Consider the following 14611-nt stretch of genomic DNA (forward strand, 5'->3'; position numbering starts at 1 on the left):
AACGGGAATTTACACAGAATATTTATTTAAGTGGTAACTTGAACCCACGTGCCACATGCAGTGTGAACATAGCTTACCAAAATAAGTTAGTATCTAGCTATTTACTAGGGGTGTAGAGACTAGTCAGTTCGGAGATATTTCGCTATATTTCATTTAGCGATACTTGTATCGACAAGACCAATTTTAATTAATTATTTATTAACATCATTTAGCATCATATTTTTGTTTTCCATCTAAACCCCCGACCACTAGTTGGCAGCACAGCACACTGAGCCTCTTAGAACAACAAGATCTCACGAGAGCCAGCTACTGTTAAATGTTCAGTCAGCCTCGCGTTTTTTGTTGGTATGAGATATGTACTACTTAGTTTTACTTATTTAAGGGTAAATAAAAATAACAGGAAATTTACTTTTCCAGTAAATTTTTCTGGAAAATTCTTGGAATATATTGTGATATGTATCACTGACGCGCGTATCGGGATATGTATCGTTTCGCTAGAGGCTTTCCAAAAAAGACCCCTAAGATTTACCAGTTGACTCATTTCCCAAAATATAGCAACTTGTCATTTGTTTGTAGACTCTTTGTATTTTTTAATGAGCCTATATAGTTTATATATATATATATATGTACGAAGTTTATATATAATTATAAAGTTTATATGTAAATATATAGTTTATATAAATATATAAATATATATATATATATATATATATAAACTTTACATATACATATATATAAACTATATATATATATATATATATATAGTTTATATATATGTATATATAAACTATATATATACGAAGTTTATATATAAATATAAAGTTTATATGTAAATATATAGTTTATATAAATACATATATATATATAGTTTTAATTAATTTTCATACTCCACATAAGTTTGCATAGTTGTGTTTATGTTGCCTATTTCTGCATAGAATAATGTTCTGATCCCTTTTAAATCTAAATCTTCCTGTAAGTGATCGGGTTGAAATTATCCAGCTTTCTGGTTTAATGCTTTGGGCTTCATTTTCCTTTGCGCCACAGGTGCGTCCAGATCCAAGGCCCCGCGCAGCTGGCCTCTACAAAGCCCGCGCAACCCTTCTTTGTTGTCACATTTAAAAGAGACAGGCTTTAGTCCACTACTATTTATAATTTTGTAGCATCCTATTTAAGCTTTGGCACATTCATTTCTTTCATTAACTTTCATGTTTATTTCAAAAAGACAAATTTACATTTCAAACCTGAGGAAAATGGCTTGCAGAGTGGTTCGTGCCGCCAGCTTTATTTGATCAGGTTAACACAGACTTATATTCAATCACCTGGAGACATTTTTCATGCGGGCATAGATTAGATTCTGCAGCCATTTGTTATGAGAGATTAGAGCCTTATCTCTGACACGTGGCAGGACTGTGATTAATTCCAAATTTAGCATCGGTGAGTTGATTGGAGTTTTACAAAAGTAATGACGTTTAATTAGTTGGTGTCAGATTTACAGCACTCGCTGACACTTTCCCTTTTGTTCCTTATCTGTCAAGCTGACTGACACCAAATCAAAGGTTAGGTCTGCATCATAGCAAATCAGAAGTCATGATATCCAACATGTTTACCCTGATTACTCAAAAAATATGGTAATTTGCTTTGTGATGACTATTATCTATTTTTTTTTTAGCATTTTATCCTACATATTTTAAATGCCTTTTAGGTTCAAATGTGGTATAATTATTTTCCTGTAGATAAAAGCATGTATTTAGTGTGATGGTTCAAGAATAAATGTCAAAATCAGAAAAGTGTAAAATTGCTAGATGCAATCACTTCTCAGCTTATTCAGCATGCTCTGCCATTTAAATGTTCAATCGTTATCAGTCCTAAGTAAATGAAAGCCTATTTTAATAAACATGTGACCCAAAGCCCTCTAAAATAATTCATTTCTGTATTTTTGATGTTTTTTTTTCAATTCTGCTGTTTATCCTCAAATATTTAAAGTTCCTGAAGAGATCAAGCAACAAGTTACATTTAAATCAGAATCACACAGGATATTTGCCATTTAGTGGGCTCCTTAAACTACTATACAGTTTTTAGTTGTTTTTAAAAGGAAAACAGGGATGCAATGAAAAATAACAGTAAGAAAAAGGTGTCAGATTTAGAGGTAACTACAGATTTAAGCAGGGTTTTAGATCTTTTCTCTTTAGAATTAGACCATATTTATAAGTAAGTAATTACAGCTCTCTTGTTATGTCTAATTAAAGGTAAATTACTTTTAAATACATTTAAATCATAAAATAACTTTTTTTAAACCTATATTTATAGTCCCACTCCAGTTATCTTTTGGTATATTGCAGGGGTCCCCAAACTTTTTTTTGTGAGGGCCACATAACTGTTTTCTCCTCTGATGGGGGGGCCGGAGTCTGTTTGTAGGCTAACAGAAAAGTATAACAATCACAGCCTAAATGTACACATTTACAGTTAGCCATAAAGCCACACATAGCCAAATTTTAAATACCGGTAGTTAATTTCTGTAAACTTGATAGAAGAAAAATAATACTACAACATTTTTAAAACTAGATATATAGCATTACCTGTGATAATGCTAGTGTTGATTCTGTAAGCTGAATGTCGCCGCTGAAGATGATCAAATTGATAACTATGAACACTGAAGCTAATTGCTGAAAATGCTGGAGTTGATAGCTGAAATGGCTGAAGCTAACAGCTGGAAACGCTGAAGCTGATAGCTAGCTAAAATATTAGCAAAATTCCAAATTAGCCTAAAAAAATGAAAAAAATTCTAAATTAGCCAAAACAGCTAGAATTTAGCTGAAATATTAGCTAAACTTCAAAATAGCCTAAAAAAAACTGAGAAAAAGCCTAAATTTGCCAAAACAGCTAACATTTTGCTGAAATATATTTGCATCCGATTTTTGGGCATAACTGATGACGCAGAGTAAGCCTGCCCTTATTTCCCATCATCCGTCTTTTATTACACTTTCCTGCTAGCCTGCAGTCTCTCACAATCCCAACCTAGCAATACTGGTGAAACAAAAATGGTAAGCAAGCAACATTAGAGATATCCAGCTGTATGGTTTTAAACAGGAGATTAAGAAAATGAAGACCTACATGGATCTATTTGACTCCAAGTGGGTGCATCAGACTGTAGTGGAGCAGGGGCCTTGTGGCCTAACGATTATAGCACCTAAGTCACGGCTACAAGATTTTCCCAAATGCATTTTTTCATCTGGTCCTAATTGACAACGATTTTAATATAGAAATACTCAGAAATGACATTTTTTGAAAATTTCCTTTTTTATGTCCTCCATCATGCGAAAAATGCCACAAAAACATGTTCGATTTCATTGGTCTTTAAATAATTCTACTGTATACACCACCTAGATACATCAGAGTTTAAACTTTTTAGTTAGATACATAAAAATTGCTTTCTGAGTTTTTCTACATGCCAAATTTATAGATTATGAAAATGATGGATGACGTCTTTATCTCTAAACAAACCCCATAATCTGGGATTTGCCTGCAAAACCTTGATCCATAGCAATTATATATTCCTCAGCCAAGAGTGCCAAGAAACCAAATCCTGTTATCTGAGCAAAAATTGGATTTTACCAATAATAAACAATTAATAATTAATACATATTCACAAACAAAAAATAACTTTTGCTTTTCTATGTGTCACTTGCTGGTAAAAAAAAAAACAGCTTTGAATGTTCACTTCGTCTAAAAAATGTGTCTACATCAAATAATTCAATGCAAAGCAGTGCATAAAGAATAAAGCACGACATAATCTTTTTACTTTGCTCTCTCCAACCCTATGCCCCACCTTTCACCACTGCCTGTAGGCCCATGATACTGTATTGCATACATTAGTGCAATCAAAAAAGCTTTTGCAATTAAAGACATTATCCTTCTAAATAATCTATCATAAATGCACGAGGAAGAGCTTTACATAGCTCCTGTTGCTACAAATAAGCAAACAAACTTAATGTACTTTTAATATCTAATCTAAGCCATCAACAAAGAGTACAGCCATTCTAAATGCATCAGTACCTCAAGTCAAAATACTACAACTATAGAAAGAGACACTGAAGCATAAAACAAAACCAGTTAGATCCATTTAAAGCTGTTACAGATGTATAATGGTTTGAAGTTTTATGATTTACCTGTGATAGATGAATAAGAATAAAACCTTTGAATGAAATATTTAGACCAATAACTTTTAACCGGGCTAAATCTGACAGTAGTCTGCAGTTTAAATGCACAAATGAAGTGAAAATGTCTTTGAATGCTTTACAAAGCATGTCCTTACCTGGACATTTTCTCTGAGGTCTGTAGCCTCCCTGAGGGGCTGGGTGGAAGCTCTGAAGAGTTCGTCCACTGCTTTGATCCCGGTGGTCTTGGTAGTGGTGTACTCCCGAGCCTTTCGACCCTTCCTCACAGACAGTCCCCTTTTATGAGCCTTTCCGCCACCTCTCCGGTTGGTGATGGCTACATGAACAAACAAAGTGGTGTTGGGTAGGAACTCCCCTGTGAGAGACTGCAGGGGGACATGTCTGTAGCCGGGTTGTAGGCACTCAAATGGGATTGTGTACTGTCCAATGAACTCATCACCGATGTAGTCATCATCCAGAACCACGAAACGTAGTACTGCAAGTTCAGGTAAATTTATCTGGAATTCAAAACTCTCGTCAAAAATAGGGTTGTCTCCATTCTGCGACACGGTCTTGGTTCTTTGCTCAGCACAGTCAGCTGGTATACCATGGATTTCTACATAAATGTAGGGCTCCACCACATCACCCTTAGCGGCAGAGCCTCTAGGCTTGGGGAGATTCTGCCCACTGATGATCTTGATGTGCAGAAGCTGTGCAGACACTCCTGGTAGGGAGTCTCGAGCGTTGGCACTAAAGTAGGACACTTCTTCTCGCATGATGGCTGGTCTTAAGACGTACCCACAGTTGCCGTTCTGCCTAAACCAGCCGAGGTTAAGGTCCATCATCAGACCCGGTGTCTGATAGTTCATGGCCACAATCTGGCATCCGCACTTCCAGAAATCCTGGGGGTTCATGTTGCTGGCGTCAATCCTCATAGGTGTGGGATATACCCTGGAGAGTAGGCGCTTGTTGTAACAGACAAATTCCTCTGGGAACTCATTGGCAAATCTGTTCGCATCTACCTCGTTGAAGGAGCATATCTCCCAGTATTTTTGGTCCCTTTTAGATGTCTCAAAGTCCCTGAACTGCACCGACTTGCAGAGTGATACAAGGTCAGATAGTTCCCTGCAAAGCCTGATTTTCTTACAGCCCAAGCCATTTAAGTGATCTTTGTCATCTGCTCCAACTCTGCGAGACATTTCCAGACCCTCCTCTTCATCTGTAACATCTCCCTCAGCATCAGTGCAGCTGGGTGGTAGCTTTTTACTCTTGAGAAGGATTTTACCTTTTAGTTTCTCAGGAGAAGGCAAGTAGTTTTCCTCTTTGTTGGGCGACTCAGTGTACAACTTGTCTCCAAGAATTTTCTTCAAGTGTTGTGCCATGACCCTCTGCTGAAGAATACAGCAGTGGGTCACCAAGCAGAGAATTAGGGGATACTCTGAGCTTTCGAAAGCATACTGGTTAATAATGTCCAGAACTTTAGAGAAGGCGAGCTGTGAGGCCACAGAACTACCTATGTATACAACTGGTTCACTATCGTGGCCATCCCAAACTACAATCTCGACACTGCGACAGCCCATCCTTAAAGCTCGTATGTAGCTGCTAATGTCTGATGAACCCCAGAAATGGTCATCGAGAAGAGAGGCATTATGTGAAGAGTTAATGTAGTAGTGGGAGAGGGGCTGGGTCATGTCCTGGCACACACGTTTGTGCTGAGGGTCAAAGATGTGGCATTCAGAGGACAGGAGGTAGTTTGTAAAACCATCAATAGAGAGGTAACCTCTTTCTCTGCCTTCAGTCGATGGCTCAAATTTCTGAACAATATCTTTGCACATTTCCTCTGTAACTCCTTCCACGCCCTGTTCCACGTCTACAAACAGCATGAGATCTTTACTGTCCAAATATTCTTTGTTGCTGGAGAATTGAACCAGTAGGAAGAAAATCTCAGGTCGCGTGCACAACTCACAGTAGGCTTCCACAAAAGAGTCCATGTTAATTGTCTCTCCATGTTGGTCTTTAGCTTTCTGTAGCTCCTTGAACTTCAGCTCTATCCTAGACTCTTTCATTCCAGGATTGAGCCCTTTGATTATCTGAGTCGCTCGGAACAGATCTATGTGTCCGTCCTTTTCCACATCTGCTAGCTCAAAAACTGAGCCAATCCACGATGTTCTTAGGCTTTGTTGACAGGGTTCCACCATATCTACAGTGTGGCGACCATAAGACACTAAATATCTTAGGCCCATGACCCATGTACTGACAACATCTGGGGTACTGGCAACCAAATCCAAAGACTCGTAGTTATCCCCATAGATGATTGAAAAGGCGCATTCGTCAGGAAACTGATCAGAGAGACCATTGCTGCGCAGGACAGGAGTTTTCTTTCCCAAACGGACTTCCTTGATGCTTTTGATTTCAAGTTTGGCCTTCTCCGAATCCTTCTTGGAAGGCTCCCAGCGTAACCAGTGCATGTCTGGATCCAGCAGGAAGTAGCGGTTGTACATCCGGGAGTTGGAGCGCACCTTCTTCATCTCACAACCCTTCATCATGAAGGCCATGCAGGCAGCCGTGCTGTTGATCTTTCGGTCACTTGGCATTGAGCTGAAAGACACGGTCTTCTTCCTCACTGGCTTCTGTTTGGAGCCATCCTAAAAACAGAATAGGGTGGGGGGAGTTGGAAGAGAATTTTTTTTGTTAAAAATTGTAATAAAAACACAATTGCATATTAATAGAAACATGAATACCCAAACGTAAAATAATTTGTATGATGTACTGTTCATTTTAAAAGATGTAAAATATAGAGCAGGGGTGTCAAACTCAATACAAAGGGACAAAATCCAAAAAACACTTTAGGTCACTGGCTGAACAGGATAAACATTTATTGAACATAAAAACCCTAAATTTTTAAAACTTTAAAACTGTAACTTTTTATATAAATATGAACTAGATATATAGCATTACCTGGGATAATGCTAGTGTGAATGCTTTAAGCTGAATTTGTCCGCTGAAGATGTTGGTGCTAAAAGCTGAAGATGCTGAAATTGATTGCTAAAAACACTGAAGCTGATAGCTGAAAATGCTCAAGTTGGTAGCTGAAATAACTGAAGCTAATACCTAAAAACGCTGAAGCTCATAGTAAGCTAAAATATAAGCTAAATGCCAAATTAGCCTAAAAAACAAAAACAAAGAAAATATGTTACCTGAAACATCTAGCATGTAGCTGAAAAAATAGCTAAACTCCTAAAAAACTGTCTTTAAAGAAAAGCATAAATTAGCCAAAAACAGCTTGCGTGTAAATATTAGCCTAACCCCAAACAGATTAAAAAACTTTCAAAGTAAGCCAAAATTAGCCAGAACACCTAGCATGTAGCTGTAATATTAGTTAAACGCCAAATAGCCTGATTAAAACAAAAAAAGTCTTCATTAGCCAGAAAGCTAGCATGTAGCTGAAATATTATCCAAACTCCAAGATAGCCTTAAAAAATCTTAGTAAATGAAACAAAATAGTCAAAAAAGTTATCAGAATGCCAATTTTTTAAATTTTAAAACCGTAACTTTTAACATAATTATGAATAATAAAAAAGCAGGAGTATTAGTCCCGAATAAACCAACTTAAACCTTAAATAACTCCATAAAAATATATTTTGTCAAAATTATCCAAGTTAGAAGTGAGTACAAGATAACATTGGGCCATTAATAACAAAATATAATAATCTGGAGGGCCGAATATAAATACCCTTGGGGCCATATCCAGCCCCCGGGCCTTGACTTTGACAACTGTGATATAGAGCATTACACTTCTAAGCTGCAAAACTAATGAATATAAAGCCAGTACATTTACTGACCACCACTCAATGCCAGTCTCAACTTCTTAAAGGTAATCAGGCTTTTCTATGCCCTCTCCAGCAGTGAGCAAAGATGCTTTGGTCCATCTGTAAGAGGATACGTCACAGCGGTGGACGGGCACCATGCAGGAGCTTAACAGACATCCTACTGTGAAAATGGATTACAGATTGAACTGTATTTGTATTTTGTACCATACACAGGATTCACAAATAGCCCTAGCAAGAGCGACTTGCTCACTCACTCTTCATACTCTTCTCAGGTATTGTGTTATGCACTGACAGAGCTGCAAGGATTCTTCTATAAAACTGTACAATATTTTATAATTTATGTCATCTTGTATTAACAGGAGGGTATGACGCTAAGGATTTGATTTCCAGCATGACTGGAGTCACAGTGGTCTCATTGCAGAAACAAAGTTAATGGCTATAAAACTGGTTTCATGTTACCTTTTTACTGCAAATGAGATTTGCTGATTAAATATTTATCCTATGGGAAAGCTCCTATAACTAAATTTCAAGCCAGACTGTTCCAAAGGCACAGCTAGATGGTTGTTTGTTGCATCTCTGAAGAGACTGCGTTCCCACAAACTTAACAAAAGCCAGCTTTGTGAAAGTAGTAGAAGCGCAGTGACATGACTGAACTTTTGCTGCTTTGGGTTTTCCTGCCTGACTGACAGAAAACAGTGATGTTCTAGTTCTTTACTGTCTAAATTCAGATGGACCAATTCAGCCCCATATATATGAATATTGCATTAAACAGAAATCAGTAAGAGTTCTCAGAAAGGTTGTAAACAAAAAGGCTTTAGGACTATGATTACTATTCAAGGAGTCTATTACTAAAATTACGTTTTGTACTGATTACATTGTTGTACACATATGGTATATTTAGAAGCAAAGGCCAGAGGGCTTCTGGGTTTAATGCGTATGCACATGTCAGTCGGTGCAGCAGTGACACAGATCTCCCTTAAGCAAAGTCCAACTGTTGCCACAGTTCAACCATGGAGAATGTTGTAGCGGGAATCCATCTTCCAGCTGAAGGCCAGCAGGTTTCTGACATCTGGTAACTCAAGATTAATGACTCCTACTGGATACGAGTCTGCGGATATAAAATGATGACCCGTCTCTGGTTTTGCCGTTTTAACGACCTCTGTTTCCTACAGTTTGTCACATCATTTAGTTACATTACCTGTCGTTTTTTTATGGATGGAATGAATTTAGCTTGAAAGAGTACAGAAGAGACGTTTTTTTCAATATAGATAAACGTGTTGGGCTATGATCCTACACCAGTCAAAAAAAGAAAAAAAAGTGTCTATTTGTATGTTAAAATTGAGCAATTCTACTATTCATTTTCACCCCCTTAAGAAAATAGAGTTGCATGAATTTGTTGTGAGAAATGAGGCCAAAGACCCATAGGCATATGGTAATGCTTGTATGTTGGTTGACGTCTGTGCTGTTGGATTGTCTGAGGGGTAAACCATTCCAAGGCTTTCAAAGGAGTAATCTCAGAGTAAATCCATTCTGTTACTGCATTCTCATGAAAGGGGAAATGTACGACTTTCAAAAATATCCCACCAGTTCTCTTTTTCTTATGTCAAAATAGACCAGGGGTCTGCAACCTGCGGATCCAGAGCAGGTGTGGCTCTTTTATCTTTCCATGGTGGCTCTCTGGCTACACTTTTGGCTAATTTGTTATCTATTGAGGTTTTTTAGGCTAATTTGGAGTTTAGCTTCTATTTTAGCAACATGCTAACATTTTTGGCTAATTTTGCATCAACTTGTGTTTTTTTAGGCTAATTTAGCTTCTATTTTAGCATATTGCTAACGTTTTTGACTAATTTAGTTTACTGATAAATTTTAGGCTATTTTGGAGTTCAGCTATTAGTTAAGCAACAAGCTAGCTTTTTTGGCTAATTATTGGATAATTATTGGATTGAAATGGATTGACAATCTCAGCAGCAAACTCCAGACAAGAACTGGAACTCTTTAACTTCCGGATCTCTGGCTCCAATGTCTACATTTTCTAGACAACCATAACTAGGCTATTTTTGGCTATTGCTCAGCTAATATTTCAGCTGTATCCTAGCTGTTTAGGCTAATTAATGCTTTTTTTGGTGGCTTTTTTTTAGCAAATATTTCTGCTGTAAGCAAGCTGTTTTGGATAATTTAAGACTTTTTTTGGTGGCTTTTTTTTAGCAAACATTTCTGCTGTAAGCAAGCTGTTTTGGATAATTTAAGACTTTTTCCGTTTCTTTAGGCTACTTTGGAGTTTGGCTAATATTTCAGCTGCATGCTAGTTATTTTGGCAAATTTAAGCTTAAAAAAAATAGGCTACTTTGGAGTTTAGCTAATATTTTAGCTATATGCTAGCTGTTTTGAATAATTTAGGATACATTTCAGTTCCTTTAGGCTACTCTAGAGTTTAGCTTACATTTCAGCTAGCTATTTTGGCTAACTGGCCTTTTTTTGTTTTTTTAAGCTGTTTTGGAATTTAGCTAAAATTTCAGCTAAATGCTAGGTGTTTTAGCTAACTTAGGCTTTTTTTGGCATTTAAGTAATATTTTTGCTGGATATCAACTTCTGTATTTTTTTAGCTATTAGCGTCAGCGATTTTAGCTATCAACTTCAGCATTTTTAGCTATCAATTTCAGCATCGTCACCTATCGTCACCAGCATCTTCGGCCACCAAATTCAACTTACAGCATTCACACTAGCATTATCTCAGGTAATGCTATATATCTAGTTTTTAATTAGTTTAAAGCCAATGATGGTTAAGATGTGCTTTACAATCAGTTTGAGCATGACCCCAGTAGTCGACTTATCGCATATTAAGTAGTAGTTTAGTTTTGACAAAATCTTTTTTGAATATTTTCCACACCGAGTTTGATTTCCCTTTTTCGTCCCTCTCACCCGTTTTAAAACAACTCAGGGGCATTCCAGGCAGAATTGAAAGTGTTCAGCAGCCTCACTCGAGTTCCTGTTGCTGCACAGAAGCAAGGGAAAGCATGTCTGCCTGAACGTGTGCACGTGTGGGTGGTGGGGGCAATTAGACACACCTGCTCTGTTATTTTCCCTCCGCAAGTGTTTGCTCTTATGGCCGGGTAAAGCATGTGATGATGCTCTCTCTCCTATAGCTGTTGTCAAAATGCGACGCTGGGCTCCACAAGCATGCATGTGGAACTTAACTCCAGGGATGCAATTAATGCGACAAGCGCCGCGCCTCCAGGTAGCAACAGCTTGAGGGTTACCTCCATCCCTACTGACTACAGCTTTCCAAAACAATAGCTCTTGTGTGGAGCTATCCATATTGGCTCTCTGGCTATAGAAAAAAAAATTCTTTAAAGTAAGAGTCACTAAATTACCATTTAATTCATTTAGATACGTTAAGCTTATCAATGTATGGGAGGTGCACCTAAAAGATAAACTATATCAAGATTTTTACATCCCTGCAGCCCTGAAGAGGCCTTGTTTGTGCTATGCTTCAGATTTTTACCAAAACTTTGGTAAAAAAAGTTTGATCTTTTATGGGTTTAAAGCTCACATTATCTTATGTTGCACATCAATGGTTAGTAGCTGTCTAGAGCCACGCTGTGATGATCCTTTTTTTCCACAGGGTGTATTTTATTTTGAAAGGAAATCATGCGAGATTCTACGGAGCCCTAAAGGGACATCGGGAAAAAAAATTAAAGTAAAAAAAAAAAGCACATATTATCTTATGCTGCACAACATTGGTTAATAGCTGTCTAGAGAGATGGCACAGAGGATATTTTAATTTGTAAATAAGTTACTTGAGCTTCTTTCAAACATGAAAAAAATCACACCATGAAAGATGCTAGTTTCTTTTTACATTTTTGCTTGTGTTAGTGACAAAAAACACACATAATTCATATTTTATCATTTAAAAAAAGAATGCAAATCCAAATTAATTAAAGGCTAAAGTATGACTATCCAACTTTTACTGTTAAAGGTAGCTGACCCCTGACTGACAGGGACCAATCATGGCTTATAGAGGATGTCTGGTTCCAACATGGCGACCGACACATTGCGGAAAAATGGAGACTGAATTGATTTAATTTAGTTGGAACCGGAAGTAAGTCATTTTCTAACTCGCTCTTTCCAGTTCTCTATATACAGTCAATGGACTGCACGTACAGAGTAGGGATGGGAATCACTGGGTACCTCATGATACGATACATGACTCACGATATCGATGATATCACGATACTGCGATAATTAATGACTCATTAGAACATTGGTGCCAGTCTCCCAACGTGTGCCCCCTATCTACCTCTGAAGGAACGTCTCACCAAATGATGACAAATATAACATTTTACAGCCTCTTTAAATGAAAATATAAGATCGATACTTGATGAGAACTCATTGAGAATCAATTGCAGGACTAAATCTCGCGATATTTATCGCAATATCGATATTTTGGCCTTATTTTTGCCCCTAGTACAAGGCGCACACTCATCACTAGTACAACAGTAATGGCCTCTCTAAAATTAGAGGACCTTTCGCGGTCAGTGTGAACCAGGCGGAAAGTGTTCACAACAACCTGTTGTTTGCAGCACGCCCGCGGATTCGTCGTAGCTTTATATTTTATGGAGTCAGAGTGTAGTAAAGTTGAAAGTTATAATGGCATTACGCTAGCTTTTTGGAATATTTGGGGATTTCTTAAGGTTTTTTTGGGCTACTTTAGAGTTTAGCTAATATTTCAGCTACTGCTAGCTATTTTGGCTAATTTAGTATTTTTGAATTTTTTAGGGTATTTCCAAGTTTAGCAAATATTTCAGCGGCATGCTAGCTGTTTTAGCTAACTTAGGCTTTTTTCTGTTTTTTGGCTATCTTGGAGTTTAGCAATTTTTTTAGATATTTTTGAGTTTTTTAGCTGCATGCTAGCTGTTTTGGCTAATTTAGGCTGTTTTTCAGTCTTTGAAGCTAATTTCGCAAGTAATATTTTGGCTGGCTAGCAGCGTCAGCATTTTTAGATATCAATTTCAGCATCTTCAGCTATCAGCGCTAGCATCTTTAGCGGCTAAATTCAGCTTACAGTTTTCACACTAGCATTATTGCAGCTAGTGCTATCTATCTAGTTTTTAGCTAGTTTAAAGCTAACGATGGTTAAGATGTGTGCTTTACATCCAGTTTATGAATGACCCGATTAGTCGACTAATCGGAAAAAAGTAATCAGTGATTAGTCGACTATTAAAATAATCGTTTGTGGCAGCTCTACTGAATAATATCTTCTTTGCTCAAATTTTGATCCAGTTTATGTGAAATAGCTCCAACTGAGAGCTTAATTCCTTGTGGAGAACCTGAGCATCTTTCATTGTTTTGCCTATAAAATGATGCTCCCTCAGACGATCAAACGTCAAAACATAAAAAATAGGATTGTTGACGTGTTTGTGAGCACATGGATGATGAATCCCTCCCTCTACTGCCTTCCTGTGTGACTTCTGGCATACTGCTTCTTCCCCAACCATGGCCCACTTCCATCCTGCAAATCTCCAACCGTCCCACCTCCTCATCATGGCTGCGTTGGCCGTCTGCCACTCGCTCCTGCCATATCGACGGAATAGCAGGTCTGCAGAAAGCAGTCGGAATGGCTCCTCCACACAGTCACTGTGTCGTTTGTGCACGAGCACAGAGAGTCGGTGAATAAAGCGACGGGGGGGCATTTGTAATAGGGAGCAAAGGCATAGCAGTGCGGTGTACTGTCGACAGCATTCGCCGTCTGTTTGCCTGCATGTGTGCATGAGCATCATAGGATCAGCGTCTGAGACGGATATGTGCAACCTGACAGCAGTCAGGCCAAACACGGAGATATCACACACGTTCAGGCACTCTTACTGTGCTTAGAAGGTAAAATAATGCTTTGAAAATTGGATTTCTGATGTTGCAATCAAAGAAGTGCTTTCACACATCTACCAGTGCTTCTCCTCACTGTCAGCCTGGTGTTTTCCACCAGCAATTATTCATCATGTTTGCTCTTTTCACTCTTGAATCTCAGAAAAAAAAAAGATTGCCGAGGTCTTTCCTCTCTATGTGTGAAGCAAAAGCAACAAAACAATTGAGTGACTCACAGCAAAACTAAACAAACAAGTGAGCTCTGTGGTGCTAATATACGCCAGCTCTGTTTGTTTAGTGAAATTAGGCTTAAGCAGAAACCGCAAATGTTGACGTCCAGAAATTCAATAAAAGTGATTTTCGAAGGTGAACTTTTACGTCAGTTGATTTTGTGTTTTGGGAATACGGTTTAACGTCTATGTGGAGCTGTTTCTCCAGCCAGAACTGAGAAATACTTGTGGAAAAAATGTGAAACCTCTTAAATAATAAATGATGAACCACTTTTAGCTACTTCTTCAATTGGTTGGAATAAATTAAAAAATAAAAACTATGAGTGTGAACATTAAAGCATCACCCAACTAATAGAAAAAAATAATATGTATTAACGCAAATTATCCTGCTTATACCATGGTAACTTAGAAAAGAAGTAAATGTTCAATATTCTTGCTATTTTCGTGGTTTAGATCACTTTTTCACAAAAAGTAGACTATTTGATCCGTGGTCCAGTGTCACATTTTACCTAGTAGAATAGGGCTGCCACGATTAGTC

General features: G+C 37.8%; 1 protein-coding gene across 2 annotated transcripts in view; it reads right to left on the bottom strand.

Annotated features, from left to right (window-relative positions):
- si:ch211-210g13.5 (inactive phospholipase C-like protein 2) overlaps positions 1-14611 on the bottom strand; it is a 103732-nt gene that overhangs the window by 34179 nt on the left and 54942 nt on the right. For both annotated transcript variants that reach the window (XM_024273020.2, XM_024273021.2), the window contains exon 2: positions 4313-6799. In XM_024273020.2, the coding sequence (XP_024128788.1) occupies positions 4313-6799 (2487 nt within the window). The remainder of the gene's footprint in view (positions 1-4312; positions 6800-14611) is intronic.

The sequence above is a fragment of the Oryzias melastigma genome, linkage group LG8, assembly GCF_002922805.2.
Source record: "Oryzias melastigma strain HK-1 linkage group LG8, ASM292280v2, whole genome shotgun sequence".
In the NCBI taxonomy this organism is placed as follows: Eukaryota; Metazoa; Chordata; class Actinopteri; order Beloniformes; family Adrianichthyidae; genus Oryzias; species Oryzias melastigma.